The sequence below is a fragment of the Ctenopharyngodon idella genome, chromosome 18, assembly GCF_019924925.1.
Source record: "Ctenopharyngodon idella isolate HZGC_01 chromosome 18, HZGC01, whole genome shotgun sequence".
In the NCBI taxonomy this organism is placed as follows: Eukaryota; Metazoa; Chordata; class Actinopteri; order Cypriniformes; family Xenocyprididae; genus Ctenopharyngodon; species Ctenopharyngodon idella.
Genome location: NC_067237.1, coordinates 3,267,707 through 3,295,117, shown reverse-complemented (window position 1 = coordinate 3,295,117; position 27,411 = coordinate 3,267,707). Strand labels below are relative to the sequence as shown.

Below are 27,411 nucleotides of genomic sequence, written 5' to 3'. Positions count from 1 at the left end.
TTTATTTTATGCTAAGAATATTACAAATACATTTACAAATGTACTTAATATAAATACCCTGCAATTGTACTTTTAGTATACTAAATTGGTATACTTAAATTGGTATACTTAAACTAATTTTGTGCTTAATGCACTTTAGTTATCGGGTAGTAGTGCTGATGTCCAATTAAAAATATAATTAAGTATATTTGATTGTGCTAAAGTGTAAATATTGCAACTATACTTTAGGTACATTTTAAATATCTTGCATTTAAAGACTGATATTATACATACTATACTTACTAATAGTGATATTAAAACGCATTTTAGGCTTAATATTAAGAAATGTGCATTGTGCAATAAAGAAGTACTATAAATAAAGTTTAATTATACTATTTATCTATACCAAAACGTATTTTAAATACGTTTTGGTATAGATTTTTTCCACTAGGGTGTTATTGCAAACATTTTAAAAAATAAGTGAAAGTTTTATGAATTCAATTAATTAGACATGCTTCTTGATTATTAAAACTCAACTACTAAATTGAATTCAACAACTGAATTGGAAAAACAGATTTCATTTGGCCCTAAAAATGTAGATAAATTGTATATGTTGTATGATTTCAATTATTTAGACATGATTTTGATTACAAGAGCACAAGCTGTAGCGAGCTTATGCTTAGTCACCGTTATAATTATGAGGGGGTCCTTGGAAAATTTTCTCCCCTCTAAAGCTCAAAGTATACTTCAGCCGTCCCCATCCGCGCACCGTCCATATGACGTAATTTTCGTCATTAGGAGGGTCCGCGTGCAGCCCAATTTTTGAGACCACACAGACAGTCTGTGAACAACAGCATGTGCGAGTGACTTGAGCGCTGAAAAACAGCAGTCCGCTGTGCCTAACGCATCTTTCCGCGCTCACAGCCAAAGGAGTATACTTTGAAAGGCTTGCATGCTCAACTGTGCGCGAGACGGAGCGTAACGCGGATAACGAAGTATACCTGGGATACTCGTGCCTTAAAGGTTCTCTGGCCCCAAAAAGTTTGAGAACCCCTGTTCTAAAACACCAACCTGCTCTCACTGCCTTGCTCCTTCCTCTCTCGCACCTTGAGCCACTTGCGAAGCAGGAAGCGTTTGCGCCGGGGCGAGGCGCTCGGGGTGGAGCTGTTGGACCAGGCCGCGTCCTCGTCGCTGGACGGCGTGATTTCGATGGAGGGCAGCTGAAGGTACTCTTTGGAAGCCGAGCGTGATCCAGGATGCCGCAGTAGCCCGTTTTCAAGCCGCTCCCGCTCGCTGGGCAGCTTTTTCATTCGTCTCATCTTAAAACGTCGGCGCCGCAGGGTGGGGGTGGACGAGCTGGACCAGACGAGGCTGTCATGACCGCCTCCGCTACCACCCTCCTCCTCTCCATGGCTGGGATCGTCCCGGGGGACGTGCACCTGGAGGGATGGCGGTCGAAGCGTGTCCGTCATGCTCCAAACTCACCACCCCTGCCGCTGTGATCACCGTTAAGATGCTAAATTGAGACGTACCCCGGTCCCAGGGAAGGCGAGAGGCTAACTGCCGAGCTGTCCGGATTAAAGATTCAAGAGGAAATGGAGGTGCTAAGTTGATCCTGAGAGTCTTTAAAAAGACTTATCTGAATGCCGGAGCACAAAACATCCAGTCCTGTGCTGAATTTCCTTACAGAATCCTTTCTTGATGATTGCTTGAGAACCCGGGGCTCTTTCCTTCTTGTTTTAGCTACTCAAGGAACTGACAAAGGGCACCTGATGGTGTTTGGATGGACGAACTGGTGCAGGTGAGCAAAACTGATGGGAGTGTTTGAGGCCTACAGCTTGTGGATTGGACGTATTAGATGACAAAGGAAGGCTCTGTTCTCCTCCCAGCAAATGAAACATGCATAAGGGGCGGCTATCGGTGTAACAGGACTCCAGGACTCCCCGCAGGTCAGAGACGGTCTCACGCACACAAACACAAGCATAAACACTCAGACTGTTGAAATGATCTCAACTGCCTTTAACAGTTGTGCAAAGACACTCTCCTGAGTTGTACACTCCGGTTGTCCAACAACAAGCCTGAAGACGGTGGTAATGTCTGGAGCAGGAATTGTGGGTTGGTCACGTTCCTGAGGTTGCTGTTCCCACAATGCTCTGCATCTCAATCTTCCGGCACGTACAGTGGTCACAGCCTAAAGATTAGAGTAAGGTGATAGGATGCCAGGTAACTAGGACACCGCTGACTTTGTACAGGTGTTTAACACAAAGATATTGTTAAAAATGCACACAAAGCCACAAACACAGTCACAAGGACAAGATGCATCACCAAACACAGAGATAAATCAGCAAATCAAAAATGAAGCACAAGAATTGTGAGTGCACACACGCATACATACTCATCTGAATGTGCCAACACTGAACTGGGATCTCTGAATTGCATTATTTAATATGAAAGTCGAAACCAAAAAAAAAAAAACAGTTTGAATATATTTTGTCTATCAGTTTCAATATTGTCTTGCAAAGCATGCTGGGTTGGTTGAAATAATTGTTCATTCAGATTTGGAACTTAAAGGTGAGTAAATGATTACAATTTTCATTGTGGTTTGGAAAAATACTTTTGGGAATTACCTCAAACTGAAAAATAAGGTTCAAGTAGCCAGATTTGAAGCATGGCACTGTGGTTTTACTATAAATCATACTACTATACTACAGGGGTGGTGTTCAGCTGAACGAGAATAAAGACGAAAGCGATAAAGGACCAGTGCAAACAAAAGCCTGACTAGAGTAAACAGCCCAATGAGAGACATAAAAAGAGCCCGCAGGCCAAACATCCTGGCCGCTGACCCAGTGCTGAGAAACTCAAATACACACCAGTTGACATCCAATATTTAAACAATCACTTCCACTGAACTGCTCAGGCCAAAGGCACACAAAACCAAAGGCCATGTTCCAAATCACAACCAAGTCAGCATCTGATTATTTTAAATAAAGCAACTAGACCAATATGCAAACTGCAAATCAGAGGAGAAAATGTATAATGTTCAGCAATACCGCTCCACATTTCTCCTCTGCGGAACAGCAGGAAGTCGCTGTCAGGTTGCGAGCGAACTGTTATGTTGACGGATAGTGACGGGATTGGGTTACTTTGAAATGAGAGGCTGTGTCATTGTGTCAAGACAGACACTGAAGGCTATCGCTGCTACCTAACCTCGCTTCTCTTCCTCTCTCATTAACAGAATGACATGTTTAATTATAATTCTTAGAATATGTGTGAACTAGAGGTGAGGTGCTGCTACTGGAAAAGTATACTGGAAAATGTAAAAATAAATCAAATATTAATAACAACTATAACAGCATCTCAATGATACTAAAATAACACCGATTCACAGTCTTTATGAGCATTATAGAACATAAAACTGTCAAATATTTGCCAATAGGGAGGAATTAAGTTGCCCCTTCCTTTTTCCTGAAAGATGCAAATATTTTTGCTACAGTACATACAAGCAAAATGAACACAGGTGCTGGTGAGTAAACAAAATAGACATGCAAATGCAATCAGAAAATATGTTTGTAACTCAAAAAAATTCAGATCAATGACATCACAGACTTCTTTGTTTATCTGACAAATCACAGACTATAGAAAATGTATTTCTCTTAAATGGCACATTATGATTTGTATTGAAGTGGACATGAAGACCAGGTGTGGAACACTTTTTTTTTTTTTGTAACAAAACTTATAAACCGAAAACCTGCAAAACATAAAACCCATATTTAAGGATGTGACTGGGTTAAATACAAGCTAAAGTGCACAAAAAACAAATAAATAAATGTCTTGGTGAGCATAAGAGATTTAAAAATTAACGCATAAAAATTGATCAGACCCTAAACTTTTGAACGGTATTCTATATATATACAGTGTGTACTGGTGAAAAGTGTGGAAATATTACTATTTTTAATATTTTTGCTGCTTAATATTTTTTTTGCAAAACCTGTGATACTTTTTCAGTATTCATTGATGAATAAAAAGTTAAAAAGAAGAGCATTTATTTAAAATAGAAATCTTTTCTAACAATATAAGTCTTTACTATCACTTTTTTTTTTTCAATTTAACATCCTTGCTGAATAAAAGTATTAATTTCCTTCAAAAAAAAAGAAAGAAAGAAAGAAAAGAAATTACTGACCCCAAACTTTTTAACTGTAGTGTATATTGTTACAAAAAGATTTCTATTTTAAATAAATGCTGTTCTTTTTTAACTTTTTATTCAGCAAAGAAACCTGAAAAAAAAGTATCACAGGTTTAAAAAATAAATAAATAAATAAATAAATAAATATCAAGCAGCACAACTGTTTCCAACATTGATAATAAATCAGCATATTAGAATGATTTCTGAAGGATCATGTGACACTGAAGACTGGAGTAACGATGCTAAAAAAATCAGCTTTGCATCACAAAAAATAAATTATATTTTAAAGTATATTAAAATATAAAACCATTATTTTAAATTGTAATAATATTTCACAATATTACTGTTTTTTTCCTGTATTTTTGATTGATCAAATAAATGCAGCCTTGATAAGCATAAGAGACTTCTTTAAAAAAACATTAAAATAGTAATGTTTCCAAATTTGACCGCTACTAATTATATATATATATATATATATATATATATATATTCATAAGGAGAACTGTACAGTTTAGTCCATTTATAGAGCTTATACTGTATAGAAACGTATAAACCTGTGTAATTATCCAGACTTGAATGTGTTCTAAAAACGGATTAAACACAGTTTAGAACTCCAGTATGGACGTTTAAAAAGTAACAGTTGAAGGACTTGTAAAGAGACCTACTGAAATTCTTTTTATTGGAACATCATATCCTGTAAATTAAACCTAGTGAAAATGACAGCATTTGCATTACAAGCTGACAAGCTATAAATGCAAATAAATCATTTACTGTGAAAGAGGAGACGATCCTCCTGCTGGGATCTGAGATATATCAAGCTGTTCATTAGTATATGAAGACACCAACTCACATTACAGTCATCCTTCATCACAATTTAATAATATGGAACAGCTTTACATAACCAAGGTCATGTGAATAAGGAAAAATAATATTCATCAATAACATCTAACCTGATGGATAAAGTCCTGCCCTACATTATATTAAGCATTCAGGAGCAGAACGTTTTATTTTTTAATCAGAAATATTGCATTACCAAAGTTAAATGCTTTGCAAATACAACACAAATTGCAGCTATAGCTATATTGTCATATATTTTACCTCTGTGATATATTTATCTCTGGCAGAAGAGATTTATCTCATCAAGCCTTTGAATGTTGTACACTGAACAGCTGACAGTTCATTCTTCATTTTCATTCTCCCTCGACTCTAGTAATGATTACAGTGTAATCACGCATTCGGATGAAAAACCCGTACCTGAAGTATTTAAGCTCCATTAATGCATTTGTCTACATCACGAACGATTCAACGAGTTTTATTTCATAAGCAGCACGTGTGTCTCTGTGGACACTCGCAGCAGGAGTTTGAGGAAGATTTCCCTCTGATTACTAGAGGGGCCATGTGATGAAAGGCTGGGAGAGAAACCACATTCTGCTTGATGTACTGTAACGCCCACAGAGATGTGCCTCTAATCTAGATCCCAACACATCCACACGAGTGCTCGCGGATTCCCCTTCCCTCCAGCGCAGACTGTTTACAGTGTAAACCTGAAGAAGGCAACTGCTGTATAATACATTGTGTCGAGGTCTGCTCATCTTTACTAATTTGACATGCTATAATTAGAAAGTGTTTGATGTAAAATGAGATTATACAGACACAAGGGACATGTGACAGAACCTGGAATAGGCAAAGAAAGTGTAAAACTAACAGAAAACTATTCAAGTAAAATCCAGAGCAACCACCCGAGGATAAAGTGTAAGCAGACGAGACGCTGATGAAACGGATAAAAGAGAGGAAACACTTACATAATCACTACCTCACTCATAGTGAGCCTTGGATTATCTGTTATATCTGGCAATGACACTTTTGAGGAGAATCTCACAAAATATGTCAAGATCACGTACAGGCATCTAAATACAGTATGTCCATGGAAAATTATTTTCATAAAACTCAATCACATTCTCATTGCTGTAATGTAAAAAAGTGCACTGACATAATTATAATGCAAAAAATATAATATAATATAATATAATATAATATAATATAATATGTAAATTATAATATTGTTACTGTAATGTAAAAAAATTGACTGTTGTAATTGTAATGAAAATGTAATATAATATAATATAATATTTGTACTTTTTTTTATCATTTATTAATGGTAGTATTTGTTGTAATGCCTTTTATTCAAGCACATTTTAATAAATAAATAATAAACAAATTCATTGTGTCCAGATGATTTTCACTATTTCCTTAAATTAAGTAAACAATTCACACACATTACAGCATTTTCTTCTATTCTGTTGTTCTTCAACTAGAAGAACATCTTATTCTTTGCTGTCTGCTCTCAGTAAGCGTGGTCTGAAGAGGCTGTAGTAAATATAAGCACTGACTGTCGACTCAGGAAAAAAAAAATGACACCAAAGATTGCCTTTTAGATTCATGAAATGAGTTATTTATGAAACGAGTTATGTTTAACCACTAAGGAGAAATCAGAGCAAGTGGCAAATGTCAGAAAGACTTGCCGAGATCTGGCTATTCTCAGGGGGGTGGGTACATGAGTGCTGAATCCCCGATAATCACCTGGATCTCACAACTCAGAAATTGTTGGTGTCAAATTCTCAACTAGGTGCTATCTTTATGAATAAACCGCAGATTTGAGGTTTAAACAACTACATTCTTGTCTGAAAAACTTGCAAAACTACATTCTGTGACAGTAGTATTTTGAAAATTATATTGTTTTTTTCCTCCTCCATATATATTACATAAGATCACAACATTAAAGTACATAATGAAAAGTTTGTTTAAACTCAAACTTTTGTTCATGTTCCTTTGTCAGATTTATAGCGCTTGTTTTTCCAAAGTCACATATATCTTTGCAATAATGTATACAGGAACCAGGTTACCATATACAAAGGTTCATTCCTCCACCCCCACCAAGCTAGTTTTATTTCTGTTTTTCTGTAATGTTATGTAATTTACCGTGTGTAGAAATTTCAACAAGGTGGCCTGGAAAACATCCCAGCAGGACGCAGTTGGTGGGACGCACTGCCATGATAACACAAGCCAGTGTTTCACTTGCTCCTTTATTCAGGTCAGCACTGTGGTGAGCTTCCCACTGCAAGCCTACTATACAAAACACCAACCCCAAATACTAAATCATCAGCAAATCATGACAAGATCTGAAAATAAAACATTCATTTGGCAACATTTTCCATGTAAAGTATTTAAATCCAGCATTGTGTGCAGTTTATCATGAGTGTAAACTATTGTAATCATATATACTTATTTTCCATTAATGTCTGTAAAGTAATCCAACGCATAAACACCCACATGATCTGTGCAGTTTCTATTGTCACATGTTCACTGTCACAGGACACACTCTGTCTTAATGGACAGCACACCTCTTACCAACATACATTTTCCACTCTTTACGGTGGTGCTGCATGACCTTTGACCTTTGGCATGATAGTGAAGAGGTCCTGTCAACTAGAGAGATAGATTACCTCCTCTGACTCTTCAAAACAATAACCCTAAACAATGGTATATATATTTATACACTCTAATGGTGCCTTCAAGTCTCTTTTTTTTTTACAAGTTAAGAAGATGACATTAAAATATTATGTGTTTGAGTCTAAATCAATTTAGGTGTGAATAAAATGGACACATAGCTAGATGACTGTACTGTGCATTGGCTGGTCAAGCTCTTTTAATGCTATGTAAGCATAAAAAAAATTATGAGATAGTTGTCAGATTTCACTGGTGATTTCAAATATGAAATGTAATCATAAGCTTGGTGAACAGCTTTGGAGAATTTGCTGTTTCCCCATTCAAAGAGATAGGAGCTGTACTTGCCTGACTGAAACAAACAAGATGGCCGCCGAGTGAAATGACTTGCCTTAAATGGACTCAAGTGTAACTGATGCTTTAACTACACATTTTATCATTCTCTTCCTGCTAATGTATTTTTGTCAATCAAGACTGCTTCATAAGTTTATAAAAATTAGTATTTATAGCAATTCTTCATCAACAGTACACAAAGGATGTACATTTCTTTTTGCCTTTATCATGATAGGACAGTAAGCAGACAGGAAGCGAAGTGGGAGAGAGAGAGAGAGAGAGAGGGGGACGGGATTGGGAAAGGTCTGTGAGCCGGGACTCGAACTTGGGTCGCCTGAAGCGCAACAGCACTATATGTCATTGCGCTGCCCATGAGGCTGTCGGCGCCGACTGTTGCACTCATCTTTAAATACAGCAGGCTGCTGGGTTTTGATTGACACACAAGATCCCTCCACAGAAATTTACTGTGGTTCCAACTGTATTATAAAACAGATTTACTTCAAAACTATCCTGCATTCCTTGAATTTGTAATTCTTTTAGACGCATTACATCTGAATCAAACAACACTAAACGAGGATCATTTAGCATCTAGCTGCATTGCATAGACAGATCCAACAAGTGAAATCTTTCTTAGAATGGACACCTGTTCACACACAAACACATGCATACTGACATTCACAGACACACAGCTTTGCTCTTTAACTTTGAGTGAAAAACACAGAGAGATTATTACCATGTGCCAGTCGACAGCTGGGAAGAGCTAGTGTTACAAAAGCAACAATAGTCTGAGTGTTTGTGTGAATGTGTGTGAGAGAGAGGAAAGAAGACCGAAATGAGATTGAGACATTCTGATACACAATCTCTACTGTATTCGAAAAGAAAAAGAAAATTTCTTCATATACAACATGGATAATGAAACATATTTCAGGCCCGCACTTCCGTATTCTCCAAAAAGTTTATGCTGTATGTCCTACGCCTACCCTATTCAACTTAAGGAAAAAATGTAACTGGCGCTGTGTTTGTTCCGTAAGTAGAATAGGGAAGACGTAGGACATACAGCGTAAACTTTTTGGAGAATACGGAAGTGCGGTTTTGGCGGAAGCACTTAGAAGGCGAACATTTGTTTATATAAAGCATATACATTTACATTTTTTTCAAAAATGACTGATCGTTTCGCTAGATAAGATCCTTATTCCTCGTCTGGTATCGTTTAAAGCCCTTTGAAGCTGCACTGAAACTGTAATTTTGACCTTCAACCGTTTGGAGGCCACTGAAGCCCACTATAAGGAGAATAATCCTGGAATGTTTTCGTCAAAAACCTTCATTTCTTTTCAACTGAAGAAAGAAAGACATGAACATCTTGGATGACATGGGGGTGAGTAAATTATCAGGAAAAGTTTATTTAAAAGTGGACTAATCCTTTAAGAGACAATTCCATTTTATTATGAAGACATTATGGGATCCTTATTTTTGAATGTTCTCTGAACAAGTAGTAAAACTTGAAAAAAAAAAAAAAAATGAACAATGTATTAATAATGTTTTTGTTCTAACATTTTGAGAACATTAGAACTCTGAATAGAATGTTTTATTAACATTACTGGAAGAATGTTTGTTCATAACTCTGAGAGAACCTTGGCAGAACGTTAGCCAACATTCTGAGAATGTTCCCTGTTAGCTGGGGAAATAGCCTTTGCTATGATGAGCAACAGTCATTATTCAGAAATATTTGACTGATGAATGCTGCAACCGACCAATCAGAATCAAGTCTTCCAGAGAACTGCCTAATGCACAACTGTATGCAAATACAATTATTTCTTCTACAACAATAATAATGAAAACATTTATTTTTTTTTTTTTTTTTTTTTTTTTTTAGTAATTCTTGAATAACAATTGCATAAAAAAAAACATTACCAAGGGATTACATATAAATAATCCCTTCAACATCACACACACACACACACACACACACATCTTACAACAATTTGAGAATAGTTACAATTAAATATAAAAACAATAAATCATTTCCTGCTCCTTGGCAGAGAGTACACATGACGTCACAGAGGGCTGACAGCCTCTGAAGTCTGCAGCCAGACTATGACCCCATCTAACTTTTGTTATCGCTGTTACCATCTGTTTAATACACTCTTGTATAACCCATGGCAACTCAAACTTTCACTATCTTAAAATAATTTCCACATAGGCCACCACAGTTAACTCGTTACATCTAACATCTTAATCGTTTTAAATCTCGCGTACTCAAGTGTGTACTAAAAGCTAGTGCATTCCACCAAAGCATCATGAAAATGACAACAAAAATTTGACTGCAAACCCGCAACATCGTGAAGAAAATAAACTGTATCTAACTCACCCTTACCTGCCGCGATGTCCAGCGCGCGCACTTTCCAGATGTTATGATTGACATCTCGCGTGGTAAAAGAAGGCGCAACATATTAAAACTCACTAAAAGTCCGTTTCTTCATTTCAAACCGACCTAGGCAGCAGGCAAAATCGGACTGTTTGCAGAGTAAAAAAAAAATCTATATTCGCAAGTTTTAACGCTCTTAGTGAAGTCCACAACTTTACACACTACACATCGCGCATTCATTTCATTATTCACTCCCGTTAGACCGTCACGGCAACGGAGGAGGGAAGTCGAACAGGCGAGCAATCACTGCTTCTCAGAGGAGGAGTTCAGTCGAGCCGTTACTCTGGAAGCGGAGCAGACCACCGCACAGTGACCTATCAGTACCGAGCGCGTGCTGAGCACAACACCGCTGACGCTGCGCTCCGTTAACCCTTACCGAGAGAGACCAACCGAACATTAAAGTGTCAGCTTGATGATTTATGAGTTTAACCAACTTTATGAGAGCTGAGTATAAACTAGACGAAAACTTTATAGCATGTTTCAAAAGTCAAAGTATAAAAATGTTATATAATCTCTGAGGGTGTTAATTTGGTTTGGTTCCTATTTTTCAAAAATGTGTTATTGCTTGAATCAAATTATTGCCCCAGAATTTGTTTGTTTGTTTGTTTGTTTGTTTGTAACATTTTAGAAATGTTTATGTAATAAAAACAAGCAGTGGAGTCTAACAGTTTGAGTGTGTCTTATTCCTCATTCTGCTCCCTAGTTCCCTATGTTGTTCCCTATGACAGCTTTCTGATCTAGGTCTCCGACCTTAAAGGGGTGGTTGATTATGATTTCACTTTTTTCACTTTACACATTAACTAATGTTGCTGTTTGAGCATAAACAACATCTACAAAGTTATGATGCCCAAAGTTCAAAGCAGAGGGAGATATTTTATTTGAAAGAATTCTCTGTTTAAAGGGTTAGTTCACTCAAAAATGAAATTTATGTCATTAGTTACTCACCCTCATGTCGTTCCACACTTGTAAGACCTTCGTTCATCTTCGGAACACAAATTAAGATATTTTCGATGAAATCCGACGGTATTTGATCCACACATAGGCAGCAACGTCACTGCACCTTTTGACGTCCAGATAGGTAGTTAAAAACATGGTTAAAATAGTCAACGTGACTACAGTGGTTCAACCTTAATGTTATGAAGCGACGAGAATACTTTTTGTGCGCAAAAACAAAACAAAAATAATGAGTTTATTCAACAATTTGAACCGTCGGATTTCATCAAAAATATCTTAAAGGATTAGTCCACTTTCAAATAAAATTTTCGTGATAATTTACTCACCCCCATGTCATCCAAGATGTCCATGTCCTTCTTTCTTCAGTCGAAAAGAAATTAAGGTTTTTGATTGGGGCCAATTGAAGTCCACTATAAGGAGAATAATCCTGGAATGTTTTCATCAAAAACCTTAATTTCTTTTCGACTGAAGAAAGAAGGACATGGACTTCTTGGGTGACATGGGGGTGAGTAAATTATCAGGACATTTTTATTTGAAAGTGAACTAATCCTTTAATTTATGTTCCAAAGATGAACGAAGGTCTTAGGGGTGTGGAACGACATGAGGGTGAGTAACTAATGACAGAAATTTCATTTTTGGGTGAACTAACCCTTTAAGGACTACAACAAACAGCTGGAAGGGACTACAACAAGCTTCTTCCCAGGTTAGTGACATCACTAACCCTAAAATTTACATAAACCCTGCCCCCCGAGAACACGCAACAAAGGGGGTGAGGCCATGTTGGGCTGCTTCAGAGAAGAGGAAGCGTCATTTTACGCCGCACTGCTTCACAAATGAGGATCAATTCAAAGCTGGTTTTGCACAAAAGATTAACATGACGACACATGCTAGTCGATGAGTTGAATCAACTACATAAATTTATCCACTAACCATTCAGAAAAGTCTAGTTTCATTCTAAAAGTTGTAATTTCTTCCTGAGTCTCTCCATCAGTGTCTGACCCTGGTTTGAATAATGTAACTGAACACCATTACTGAAAATCGTCTTTTTGGCTGTGTGAGATTCTCCAGCTTTGTTGTTGTTGAGCAACCGAAGCGCGAGCTGTTAAAGCTCCGCCCTCTTCTGGAAAGCTCATTTGCATTTAAAGGGACACACAAAAACGGTGTGTTTTTGCTCATACCCAAAAAGGGGCAAATTTGACAAGCTATAATAAATGATCTGTGGGGTATTTTGAGCTGACACTTCACAGACACATTCTGGGGACACCAGAGACTTATATTACATTTTGTAAAAGGGGCATAATAGGTTCCTTTTAAAGCATCCTGTGACAAAAAAAACAAAAAAACTTTTTCCTCTTTTTTTTTATAAACGCCATCATTACTACTAAACGTAAACATCAATATTATTATAAATTCATTCCAATCTTGTAACTGTAATTGTCTTCATTGAAATAAAAATGGAACATAAACTTAAATTGTGAATGAGCTCTCTCACCCTCTCTCTCACTCTCTCTGAGCGGATGCTGTGAGTGAGTGGGTGGAGTCAGCATGAGTGAGTGGGTGGAGTCAGCATGAGTGAGTGGGTGGAGTCAGCGTGTGTGAGTGAGAGTGTGCACTGCTCCACAGTAAATGGAGTGAAACCACAATGGGTCGGTGTGTTTTTGAGATTTGCCAGGTTTGGCATGGTGCCCGAAGTACAGAAGCTCACAACAGCTCAGAACAGTAGAGAGAGTCTCCTCTCTGTCAGGGCACCATGACAGGAGAGAAGAAGTGGAGGAGACAGCTTCATTTAGACCTACACAGTTCCCACGCTCATATATTACAATGTGAGCTAACTTTAGCAAAGTAAGAAAAACTTTTTTTTTTTTTTAAGTATACTTACTAAATACCCCAAATGCACATTTGACACATTCCAGTTGGCTCTTGAAAAGTATAAGCTGCCTGTTTGCTTTCATATTTGTTGTAACTTCATAAGCTTGACACCATTTGAAACAACTTTTCTGTGGTGAATTCTAGGCATGAATTTATGCAAATAATCAGCTATGTGTTAGGTCTTTTGTGTCATAGCTTAGCAATCACTGTACTTAATCACTGTAATTAGCTTCACATTTTTTCACAAAAAAACAAAACAAAACATTTTGCTGCTTAGCAACAGGCATATAATAAGTGTTTTGCCAGTACACTTGCTTTTATAGGTTGTTTTTAGGAAAAAGGCAAAAAAGCCTAAGATTTAATTTCTTAGTTGCTGTGCAATGATTATGAATTAATGATTATGCCATATTAATTTATGTCATTATATGACATAAAATTGTCAAAATATGGTTATTATGCAAGGGAAATACAGAGGAATAGAAAGTTATAGAAAGTTTAAAAAGGCTCTGCCTAAGTGCACTTTTTTGGTTACCCATACATTAATTTTAACTTCATAAATAACGTGTTAAGGACATACATCAATGCATTCACACACATGTAGCACAGCATGGATTATACACAATGAGCTAAAACATTATGACCACCTGCCTAATGTGCTATTGGTCCTCCACGTGCTGCCAAAACAGATCCGACCCGCTGAGGGAAGGGTCTATGGGTGGGTAAATGTATGGGTTTTTTATTTTTTATTTTTTGAGATCTTTCGATCTAATGGACAAAATAAGCTCACGCATTTTACATATAAATGTGCCCAGAGACAACGGAAAAACATACAGAGAGCATCAACTTTTGTTTGTGCTCTGATAGCCGCAAGACCACGCTGAACGCTGTGAGTGTGTGTTAGAAATCAGGAATGGTGAGAGAACATTGTGCTTGGTATGTTTTTCGTATTCAAACCAAACTTGGGTCTTCAGCCGACAAAGTTTAAATCCCGTCTGGCTTGCACGCTTCCCATAATGTTTACGCCTTAGGTCAGTAGGCGGAGAGTAGGCGGTCTTTTGTGCTGTTCGAACACATTTGACCACATGAGAGTTTCCACTACAAAAGCAATCTGGTCGAATGCGTTTTCGACTACCTTTGAAAGTGGTGGAAAGTGGACAAGCTCAAAACGTTTTACACCCCATTTACACCTGTGTTGTCCACTTGTGATCTGATCAACCAAAACACATTTTAATACCAAGTGGAAACAAGACCACAGATGCACAATTGATCGTTTGCAAAGACCTGCCCCCTTTAGTTACTGTTGCTATGTCCGACAAGCCATGCCGCTCTCACGCCACACATCATGTTCTCACGCAGTGAAAAATACATCACGGAGCAAAGAGGACACTGACAACGTGTCGACAGACAAGAAAGAGCAGGTTACTTTTGATGTAAAACAAAGTCTCAAATTTTGTAATTTTTAAGGAATTTTAAACAATAAATACCATTTTGTGGCTCTTTAATGTGTCGTGACAGATCGCTGTAGTGCCTCATTTCAAGCTGCTCGTGAACCGACTACTACTAGTTCATTTATAGCATCAAATAAACATGAATGAACATCAGAAGGAATGTTGTTTCAACCTCGGAAAGATGTCAGTACACACCATTTTTCAAGTTCAAGTCCACCAATGTTACTCTACTAACTCCTCTGACTGCTTTGTCAGACAAAATGGCAGATTCTGCTTTATGATTGGTTAGATCGCCTGCTAATCACACTCCCGCCTTCATTGCCCTCGTGGACGCCCAACACCCTCGTCGGACCACTGTTGGTAAATTCCACCACTGACCTGGAGCAACCCAAAGCCTTGCTGTTTCAGAGATACTCTGACCTGGTCGTCTTGCCATCACAATCTGGCCTTTGTCAAAATCGCTCAGATCTTTATTTCTGCCCATTTCTCCTGCATCCAACATGTTGATTTCGAGAAATGATTGTTTGCTTACCATCTAATCTACCCAGACCTTAATATGTGGCATTGTTAGGAGATGATCAACGATATCCGCTTCACCTGTGACTGGTCATAATGTTTTGGTTCATCAGTGTATATATACAATTCATTGTAAGATTACTTACTTACCTACTATACTGTTTTATTCCTTGCTGGAGGTAAATATTATCACAACAGCTGCATGAAATTAAAATAACAGATAGAGCCTATAACGTGCTATATGTGTGTCCTTAACACATTATTGATCTTTAGCAGGCTCCTTGTCTCCTCATACAGCTGTATTGATTGCATTGACTGGTGCTGCAGAGGCTTTCTATTTAAAGCTTTCTCAGTTACCACAGTCCAATGACAGCCGCCGAACCTGAGAAAAATGGGATTCAACTGAAGGTCGAAATTGTAATCCTTAAACAAGGAACAGAAATCGTTTTCAATCAAATGCATTTAAAATCTTTTTTTAATCATATTGAATTAACCGCTAACAGTCAAATAAAACAGTCTGATGCAAAGAAAAAAGATAAATTTATATGAGCACAAAGTTTCATTTCAGTTTCATTAATCGACAGGTATTACTCCCTGAAGAAAAGCCACAGCTGTGACAACACCACAGCAACTGAAACTTGAAGGTCACAGTCCTGTTGACATCTTGAAATGTCATGACATCTTAAAATGCATTCAAGAGGACGCTTTCAGTAAATATACTTGTGCGATAATGTTTACTAACAGAATAACGCAGCAGACCAGCATAAGACTTCTAGCACACTCTTAGAAAAAATGGTTCAATGGGGTTCTTTCTAGATTCTATACTCCATATGCATACTATATGCTATCGTTATATATTCTTGACTTAATTTTAAAGAACCCTTTATGCCAAAAAGGCTCTATAAGGAGAAATGTCTTAAATGATTGTATGTTCTGTTCATGTTTAATGGGTTGTTTCACTTTTTTCTAGTGATAAAGTATGTTTACGTGCTGCTCAATTCATAAAATTTAATTCAAATAAAAAAAATAAAAAAAATAATCAAAACTAAATCCATAATATGAACTCACCATGGGAACTACTAAAAGGTTCTATAAATGAAGCGCCAGCAGAACCCTTTAAGGTTCTATAGAACCTTTTCTTGAGATTACATGATAATCTTGGAATGCAGCTACAGTTCATTTTCTTCTTATTTGACTTAAATTAAAATATCAAGATGCTTATGAATTCTGTTTAGAGATCATTTCTCATTTACCCATTGATTTGCATTAATTCCTTGGTTCCTTCTAAATTTATTGATATACTGTCTCTGTGATCATTAAGCAAACATCTGTTTCTCTTGTCAAAAAGCTATTTTGGTGAGAAAAATTGATAAAACCGTAATAGTAGCCTAATTACACATTTCCTGTAAATATACAAATACAGATGAGCTGATTAAACTGGAACGAACACAAGAGAGCGTGATTAAATTAAAGAGTAATTATAAACAGATCAATGAGTCATCAAAACAGTCAAAGACTAATCATCGTAAATCAAAATGATTCAGTGGATTGGTCGCTTTTATTAACTGACTGTCAGGATTGTAATAGTAACATCAATTTGAAATGAAAAGTAACAAATCTCATAATTAATCGCAAATTAGACATTCTCTTCATTAAATCAGATTTAACAATAAATCAGTTTCATTTTGCAGTCCTGCAGCTGACACCGTGATCTATGACTGTGATGAAAGTACGGCAAAAATACTGAGCTGCTTCAGCAACTAATTTTTCTCTCTCCAATAATCCACAACAAAACAAAGCCAACTTGTGTTGCACTGCATTAACAGAGTGACAATTAACCTTAAAGTCACCATGAAATCAAAATAAACAATTCTTATTTTTATGGAAATATCGCAGTGTTTATTATAAATAATTCATCCGTGTACATTATTTTATTTTAAAGGGGTGATTGATTATGATTTCACTTTTTTAACTTTAGTTAGTGTGTAATGTTGCTGTTAGAGCATCTGCAAAGTTATGATGCTCAAAGATCATTGCAAAGGGAGATATTTTCTTTTACAGAAATCGCTTTTTAAGGACTACAACAAACGGCTGGTAGGGACTACAACGAGCTTCTTCCTGGGTTAGTGACATCACTAACCCTAAAATTTACATAAACCCTGCCCTCGAGAACACACAACAAAGGGGGTGAGGCCATGTTGGGCTGCTTTAGAGAAGAGGAAGAGTTGTTGTAGTAGAGTGTTGTTGTTGCCGTCATTTTTCACGAAAGATTAACATGATGGCACATGCTAGTCGATGAGTTGAATCAACTCCACAGCAACTACATAAATTTATCCACTAACCATTCAGAAACGTCCAGTTTCATTCTAAAAGTTGTAACTTCTTCCTGAGTCTCTCCATCAGTGTCCGACTCCGGTTTGAACAATGTAAGGCTGAACTCCGTAATGCCAAGCTCACACTACAGGATTTTAAGCCCAATTTAAGCCCAATTTGCAAGTTAACGAGCTCGCCGACAGGTCGGGCTGTGATCGGGGGGATTGTTTGAACTACTCAACGACGCATCAAAGAGGCTCACTGACGCGTTGCCGACACCTCACTGACACCAGACAAATATCTAGCATGATAAATATCTGGAGCTGTTGGCCGACTCGACATCCTGTGGTGTTAAGTGTCGACGAGCTACAGCCAATGAAATATACACTGATGTCTATGAAAGCAGCAATAACAAGCCATCTAAATATAATTTGCCGACGTTTATTCATATCAGATACACATTGTGTAAGTAACTATAAAGCTCACTCTATTCTTCTCCCAGTTCAATGGCCACATGTATTCCAAGACAAATGGATGAATTCATGTGCTGTAGCCGGTAGGACTCTCTGAACTGAGGCACAAACAAACATAATGGCGCCCATCTCGCATTATAGATTAATATCAAGGTCATTATATAGGTTTTTAAATGACAAAACATAATTGAGAATCTGAATATCAGATAGTTGATGACATGGTGAGCAAAGCGATACATCTGTCACACAGTGTGGCTGCGGTGTGTCACGTGACAAGCATGACGGGTTGTTATGGAAACAATAAAAGGAAACGTTCTAAAATTACAGTCGCCTTAACTCTAGGAGGTCAGCCAGAATATGTGTGAATGAATTTAATTTTAATTAAAAATTTAATCCAATTTCTTCCCAACGTCCATTTTCAAATAAAGTCATTGGGTGACAGAGTTGTTCAACAGTCTGGTAGTGCTATACATTCACAACCATTCTGTTTCTGTTTTTCTACATTACATTTGTTAGTTCAGTAAGATTTCTTTTACAACGCAGAGACAAATGGATATTGAGCGAGCGTCTCAATTGAGCAGTGAGCTGTCATGCAGTGTTTTCACATGTGGATTAGACTGAGGAGAGAGGCATCATTTACCCAAATAAAGACTGTGAAACTGCGAGTTCACATAGTGAGGTGAAAATTACCAGGCAATATAATTTTGCAAAGCTATCGTATGGCTTCAGAAAACCTGAACTTAATCGCAAATGGACTACTTTAATGGTGCCACTTTGTTTAAACAGAAAAGATTATGTATTACGTAAAATATGATAAAGCTTGTATGCTGTTTTGTGCTTGACAGAAGACAGAAAATCATGGAATAATGTGATCCTTTAAAATGAGCTAACAGCACTAGTGCATTTAACATTAAGGCAGACAAATCATAGAACAGACATTTAAGATGTGTCTTTAGAAGTCAATATATTGTTTATCTTCTTATCATTTTGTTTGTGATCATTTTTAAGTACCAATTCAAAAGTTTGGGGCACTTTTATTCAGAAAGGATGCATTAAATTAATCAAAAGTGACAGTAAAGATATTTATAATGTTACAAAAGATTTATATTTCAAATAAATGCTGTTCTTTTGAACTTTTTACTTTCTAAAAAGAATCCTGAAAAAAAAAAAAATGTATCACAGTTTCCACAAAAATATGAAGCAGCACAACTGTTTTCAACATTGATAATAATCAGAAATGTTTCTTGAGCAGCAAATCAGCTTATTAGAATGATTTCTGAAGGATCATGTGACACTGATGACTGGAGTAATGATGCTGAAAATTCAGCTTTGATCACAGGAATAAATTACATTTTACAATATATTTAAATAGAAAACTGTTATTTTAAATTATAATAATATTTCACAATATTATTGTTTTTACTGTATTTTTTATTAAATAAATGCAGCCTTATTGGACATTAGAGACATCTGTCAAAAACAGACAAAAAAACCTTACTGAACCAAAACTTCTGAACAGAAGTGTTCATACATATTATATTTGAAAATAATTAATGGACTAAATTAACAAGTTCATTTGACAGTTCTATTAAAAAAAAAAAAAAAAAAACCTGCTAATGTGTATAATGACATTTTCTCACTCACACAGGGCAGCAGTGACTGAATGACCTTGTTGTGTCTGAAGCTGGATGGAGCGCACAATCAGCCAGCTTTCACAGGACGAACAGAGAGCGTGGGTTCTGCTGTAACAGTAAAGCTGGGTAATTATAGCATGTGTCTTACACGTAGTCATATCGAGAGACGGCAGCGGGGGGGTTTCTCTGAATAGACTCTTTCACACTCTGCATGTTTGGAGGGTGACAGTGTGGTGAATAAATACATGAAGCACGTGCGGGGAGGGAAACTGACAAGCCAACTCAGTTTCCAAGGAAACAACAAAAGTTCACAGCGCTCCAAGTACCAGATCCCCCGGGTCTATAGAGTCTATTTTAGACATGAAAGGTGAGGCCATGGCAATTCGGACTCCACCTGATGACATCTAAACAATCAGTATTTTGTAATAAAAGGTTGCAATATTCAAACGCAAAAGTACACCAGCATTATACAATATGAAATGTTTCTCAGTTTATTAACAGGTGCTTTCACACATATAGCCTTTTCCATGAATTGAGTCGAATCTTTCCATTTTGAGGTCATAAAATTATAATATATATACAGTATATATAGCGTGTTTATAATTAAGACAATACATTAAAATAATATGGTAAGAAATACCAGTTTGCAATATCAAGCAGCATAACGAGCTGTTTTGTACAGCAAAATATAACTGGAAGCGAATGATATTGAATAAAGCAATCAAATGTAAATTAGCACTGCTTTGTACATTAAATATAGACTAATCCCTATTAAAACTATAAATGTTATTCATTCAAGAGCAGTGAGTGATTTCATCTTTGTCTTTTGTTGTTTGATTAACATTAATGACAGCAGCAGATTTATTAGGCTGCTGTCACTTTAAGAGCTGCAAGGATCCAATATACTGTTACACATGCGTTTTCTTTCTCAACTGTTTACATAAATTTTTTAATACATAATGTGTTCACGAGGATACTCGCCAAAACTGCATTTTGACATTTTTGTGTGTATTCTATTTGACCGTTTAGGCACGTATCCAAAGCCCATAGTATAGGCTACTTTGCAAATGCATGCTCCTCCCTGTCTCGGAGCGCGTGCACAGAAAGGCGCCTAGGGAACAGTATCTCTTTCACTGCTTGATGCACTTTTAATGACACTGTTTAATTTCAAGCAAGTCCCGCAGTTTAACAACAGTAGACTGTGTTTTACAACACTCACTTATTCAGCCGATTTGGATAAGTTTGGATTAGGGAGGAACAAAAGTGCACCGCTGTGAAGGAATTGGATGGTGTGCTGGGCAGAATGCAGCAGTGGCAATTTTACATCGATTATTTTGTTTTCATAATCATTGGAAGCCAAAATCGAAATCGAAAAATCAATTACGATTAATCGCACAGCCCTATATTTTTCATCCAATATTTTGCGCATCGCAAACAGTGAGCTTGCTGTGCCTGTGTTGTGCCCAATTCTGACCCCTGCCAGATTACCCCCCAAATACCTAGCATAGGTAAGTTTAGGATTAGGTGTGGGGCTATGATTAGGCAATCAGGTAGCGACCTCAATGAGGGGAGTAATAATTTGGCAGGGAGTCAAAAATGGGCACAACACCTGCACAGTATTTGTAAGTCTGTGCTCTCCTCTCCTCTTTGTGTCCCGTCCTGTTTACAGACTTTGTAATATTTCCACACAAATGACATTTCAAGAAATGTGATTGCAATGCAGTTTGTGTGCAAATCCGCAACAGAGATGGGCCAAATAAAACAAAAAAAATGGTTGCTGATCGTGCTTGAAGCAAAAACCATCTGGGTTCGATTGATGGACAGTTGACTGGTGCATCTCTAGTCAAGGATTGCCTCTACAAGAGTCAGATACAGTAGATTGATATAGGTTTCATACATATTTCATTGACAGGTGAAAAACAAAATCTCAGGTGGATTCCGGAATGGAGAATCTGGTGGAATTCAAAGCAGGTGAACCATGTTCACTACTGTGTGCAGTTGTAGCTTCTTGCATAAAATATGTTTTGGCCATGTTCTGATGAATCCTCAACAGAATCATTAAATGGAAAGTTCACCCAAAAATGAAAATTCTGTCATCATTTACTCACCCTCATGTCACTCCAAAATATATGACTTTCTTCCTCTTGTGAAAAAATAAGTACACTTTTTACTTATTATGGAAATGATACACTGTAAAAGAATATATTTAAGTGCAAACTAAATGTAATGTGATTTAGTATATTTAGTATTAGTATTAGTGATTTAGTATTTAAAATAACTTTAAAGCACAACCAAAAGATAATGATTTAATATGACATTATTACAAAGTGCACTTTTTAAAAGTGTACTTGTTCATTAAAGTGTACTCTCTTTACACTTAAGTGGTAAATATATTATCTGCAAGTACAGTTTTTTAAAAACTGTTTAAAAACTTTTAAGATTTAAAAGTGCACATTCAATATGATTAAGCACACTTTTTTTTTTTTTTTTTTTTTTTTTTTTTACATGTGTTTGCGGAACACAAAAGAAGATATTTTGAAGAATGTTTTGGTGACTTCCATCGTATGGACAGGAACAAAATTCTCAAAATATCTCCTTCAGATGTCAGAATTTTCATTTTTCAAACTATCCCTTTGACTATCATCACTACAACAAAAAACTGTAAAAGAAAAGAAGAAATGTGTTTTATAAAATAGACACTAAACTGTAACTAAAACCTTCAAAACTAAAACTAAACTGAAATGTCAATTAATGTCAATTAATTTTTCTAAATATTACTAAAATTAAACCATAGAGTGAGACATGTTGTTGAAGAACATGCAGAGGGATCAGACTGTAGCGGTTGAATGAAGTGTGTGCGCTCTGGAGCCCGGTGTCATGCTGTAGACGGAGCCAGTAAAGCCTGTCATGGATGTGGACGTGTTCATGGATTTGCAATTCTAAGCAGAGGCTCCAGTGCTGCACCAAACATATCACCGCTGTAAAAGCAAAGGTCCATTCACTGCTTCACTTTCCTAAACAATCCACACACATACTCACAGACTCATATGATAATATTCTGAAAAAAGACAACGATTTGACATTATGAAGATGATTTCTAACCACTGATCTCTATGAAGGTAATAAACTGGGCTGGGATGAGGAACATTTCATCCAATTGGAGGTAAAACACTCTTCCTCACAATCTGCCATGATTAGAGATTACTGCAATCATGACCCGGTTGGAAATAGCAGACTAGCATTATATTCCGTACGGGCCTAGATTGATTTGGTTAATGCTGGACAATTAAATTGCTCAGATGTTTCTTTATAATAGCTCAGGAGACATACTGTTGACAGTTCATACTGAGATCACACTGAATTTGCATAAAAAATTTCTTAGGCTATTACACCTTTCGCTATCTAATGCAATCACATTCATGCTGTCCAAAAAGGATAATTTTTGCTTTCTATCATACACACGTAAACAGTGCAGTGTCCACATTAACACCCCGCTGGTTTGTCTCTGTTCTTGTCTGTAGAGATGAACATCAAGCTAATCGCTCCTGACAGCTACCTGCACTCTATACAACACAACACAACCCCCGAGAGACTAACAGAAGACAACACAAATACTGTACTGTGCCCTGTTACAGTTACAGCTCAAAGCAATAGAGATTTGTTTAAAAATCTAAAAAGAAAAAACAAATTGCTCCAATATTCATACTGCTCATTTACATCTACAAATCAACCCGGTCTTCATTAAAAAAACAGGAGACAGCACAGAGATAAAAACAAAACAATTATTATTGTTAAATTAATAATGTAAAGTTTATTGAGCATTAAATATAATAGAATTCTAATTTTATTTATTTATTTTTTGTACTTTTCATTCAGCCAGTATGTAGCATGCAGAAAAAAATAAAATAAAATAAATTGTTTCTAATTTAACTAAATTAAATCAAGGAAATGAATTAGTACAACATGGTCACATTTACATAAAAAATAAGTAATAAAACATGGCCACAAATTACTGGGAATTTATATGCCCAGCACAGAGATTCACGAGTTTACACGTACATGAAATCAAAATAAAGTAATTTGTATAGTAATTTATGCGTATTTGGTGTGCTGTCCGGGGGAGGGCTCCGAGCTCGGAATTTGGCCCGAACCCAGAGTACTCCTCCTCCTTAACTGGGATAGAAACCAGCCAAGAGTGAGGTGATGGGGTGGTGGAGGGATGCTGTGAAACTTGTCGTGGGATAGAGGTGAGAGACGGCTTTATATACCGGCTTCCTCTTGCACTGATTGGTTGATTTACTTGAATGTGCGCCTCCCGAATTTAGTTAAATAAAACTTCATTTAATATATATATATATATATATATATATATATTAGGAAAAAAATATTATTGTTATTTAATATAGCATAAAAAAAAAAAAAATAAAAAAAAAAAATCTTGTAATACTGACTGCACCGTCTCAAATCAAAGCCAAGTTTTACATAAAAAAACAAAGGAATGATGCACTTCCAAACGATGGCACTTGCATTTGGAATTGATACAGTAAAACCGACGCCATCGTTACTGTTCGTATCACTGTATCAAGTGCTGAGTAAGATCTGAAGCTGAAATTTAAATATGGCAATGAGTTTTTAGTTTCCGACATGCACTGTAAGCGGTAGACCAATCACAACAGACTGGGCCGTCTGACCAATCAGAGCAGAGCAGGCTCTAGGAAAGAGAGACCGAATCCTTGATTGAACCATTTCAGACACTGTGAGAAAAGAGCTAATGCTGCAATGTATATAAGGAAAACACTTTAATTTTCTCATAAAAGAGACTAATTTAGAATTTATAGATTAACAACTGGAGAGTGTGATAATGTTTGCCCGTGTCAGGGTTGCTACAAGGATATAAACATGATGAATGAACGCAAAACCATCCAGACTCAGTCTGAGTGCTGAAATTACTGCAACTTCAACCTTCTACTCCCTCTGCCATCACAACCTGATCGTACATTAGCCGTATTCCTCAACAGCTCAAGGTCAACAGAGTGTGACAGCGTAGAGAGGAGAAGTCAAGGGGAGCAGGGACGATTCAGGGAAGGGTGAGAGAATGAGAGGAGGGAAAGAAGCAGAAAAAGGAAGAGAGAAAGTCAGGATTATTATAGGTTTCATCGGTGGAAAGAGGTTAAACAGAAGGAGCTACTGACATCACCTGGATTTTAGAGCTTCTAATGATAATAACGGCCTAACCTACATTACGCAGCATTGCTGAACTGAGAATGCTGTTATTACAGTATGCATTTTCAATAAATATCATCATATACAGCACATTTCCAGAAATATTACATAATATTAGAGATTTTCTCCGTTACTTACATATACATTAAAGGGTTAGTTCACCCAAAAATGAAAATTCTGTCATTTATTACTCACGCTCATGCCGTTCCAGACCCGTAAGACCTTTGTTAATCTTCGGAACACAAATTGAGATATTTTTGTTTAAATCCGATGGCTCCGTGAGGCCTACAAAGGGAGCAATGACATTTCCTCTCTCAAGATCCATAAAGGTACTAAAAACACATTTAAATCAGTTCAAAAACAAAATAACGAATTATTTAGTGATGGCCGATTTCAAAACACTGCTTCAGGAAGCTTCGGAGCATAATGAATCAGCGTGTCGAATCCGCAGTTCGGAGCGCCAAAGTCACGTGATTTCAGCAGTTTGGCGGTTTGACATGCGATTCGAATCATGATTCGACACGCTGATTCATTACGCTCCGAATCTTCCTGAAGCAGTGTTTTGAAATCGGCCATCACTAAATAAGTTGTTATTTTGTTTTTTTTGGTGCACCAAAAATATTCTCGTCGCTTTATAATATTAATATTGAACCACCTGTACTCACATGAACTGATTTAAATATGTTTTTAGTACCTTTATGGATCTTGAGAGAGGAAATGTCATTGCTCCCTATGTAGGCCTCACGGAGCCATCGGATTTAAACAAAAATATCTTAATTTGTGTTCCGAAGATCAACGAAGGTCTTACGGGTGTAAAACAGCACGAGGGTGAGTAATTAATGACAGAATTTTCATTTTTGGGTGAACTAACCCTTTAAAAGAAATAGGCTACTAGCTACTAGCTGCAAATCCAAAATAAGTTATCAAAAGAAAATCACATTATTCATCTCTTTACACACATATATTCCAATTTTCTAAACATTTCCATCACAATCATCACAAAAATAACCTCACGAAGCACACTTTGCACAATACACTCAATCAGAAGGCACTACTGCTCATCATTACATACACTGAAATAACACACTTCTCTATACTGTAAGTGGGAACACTCATCTAAAATTGACCACACACCAATCAGCATCTCAGAATAAAAATAAAAAGGGCCACAGATGAGTTATTTTTACATTTATTCATCAATTAGTCCTGGAAAAAAAATAATGTAGCACGATTTCCACAAAAAAAATATTAAGCAGTACAACTGTTTTCAACATTAATAATAATAACAATAATGTTTATTGAGAAGCAATCAGTACATTCGGGTGATTTCTGAAAGATCGTGTGAGTGAAGACTGGAGTAATGATGCTGAAAATTCAGCTCTGATCACAGGAATAAATTACATTTTTAAATGTATTCAAATAGAAAACAGTTATTTTAAAGTGTAATAATATCTCACTGTTTTTACTGTATTTTTGACCAAACATTAACATATATTAGTAAGTATAGTAAAAGTATGTGAATAATAATAATAATACAATATATTATTAATATAATAATATATTATTCCCATAGTTTCACTATACTTGCATACTTCCAATATGTTCATGAAAAAAAACATGAAACATTACTATTTATTCACCTGTCCTGTCACAAAATCACTGATTTACATGGAAAAGATTTTACTCTAATTTTACCAAGTCACACCTGGTTAAAACACCATTTTCAGACATACAGCAGTATTTTAAAGCTTGCTCTTAACGCCTGGCAGTTTTTTCATTCACCTGTTCCCATGCTCCTTTGGGAACGTATTTTTACAGTCATTGCCTATTTTAAGACAGTCTCCATATGGTGGGTGATTTTTGTACACTGCTGTGTGAAGCTTTAACAGATTTGTGAATAATACGCCAAATTATTTGCACTCCTAGACATGTAATAAATAAGGAGTATGTGAATAAAAACACAGCACTACATCCTTCTGGCTGAGAATAGAAGGACCCTGTGTGGAATAATTGCTCATGAAATGGCAGAATGAGGTGCTGTGCAAAAAAAACAGGCAAAATACTCTCACAGTCATCATTTTCAACCACACAAAACTGGAGCAGCACAGATTCGTGACTTAAACTTTCAGTGACGTAATCGTAGTGACATCATATTTAGCAGTAATAGAATAAGTAAATGTACATGTTCCAGATATATCAGTGGTTCTCAACAAGCTTTTTACTTCAGGACCCAAATTTTATCGGACACCAAGTGGTGACCCAACATGATACCAAAATTATGTATTGTACTCAAGTAAATAAGTAAAAAATGTAATAATATTACAATGCACAAAGCCAACAATACACAGAATTTGAGTGTTTTGTTTTTGGATATCTCTTGAATTTTCACATTGTATCGTCGACAATAAAACATAGCATTTTCCTACTCTTTTAAAAGTTTGTATTGCTGTTTTAATGCAAGATTATATGATCATATATGTTATGCTTATATAATAATACGTTTATTATTTGCATTAACTCTATTTTCCCTGCACTCCACAGCTCAAAACTGATGATA

At 36.5% G+C, this 27,411-nt stretch overlaps 1 protein-coding gene across 1 annotated transcript in view; it reads right to left on the bottom strand.

The window, feature by feature from the left end:
• The window catches only part of gramd1bb (GRAM domain containing 1Bb), a 141,841-nt gene that overhangs the window by 90,771 nt on the left and 23,659 nt on the right, over window positions 1-27,411 (bottom strand). Inside the window, 1 exon segment of the mRNA XM_051870447.1 lies at window positions 1,051-2,170. Coding sequence (XP_051726407.1) covers window positions 1,051-1,451 — 401 coding nt within the window. The 5' untranslated portion in view covers window positions 1,452-2,170.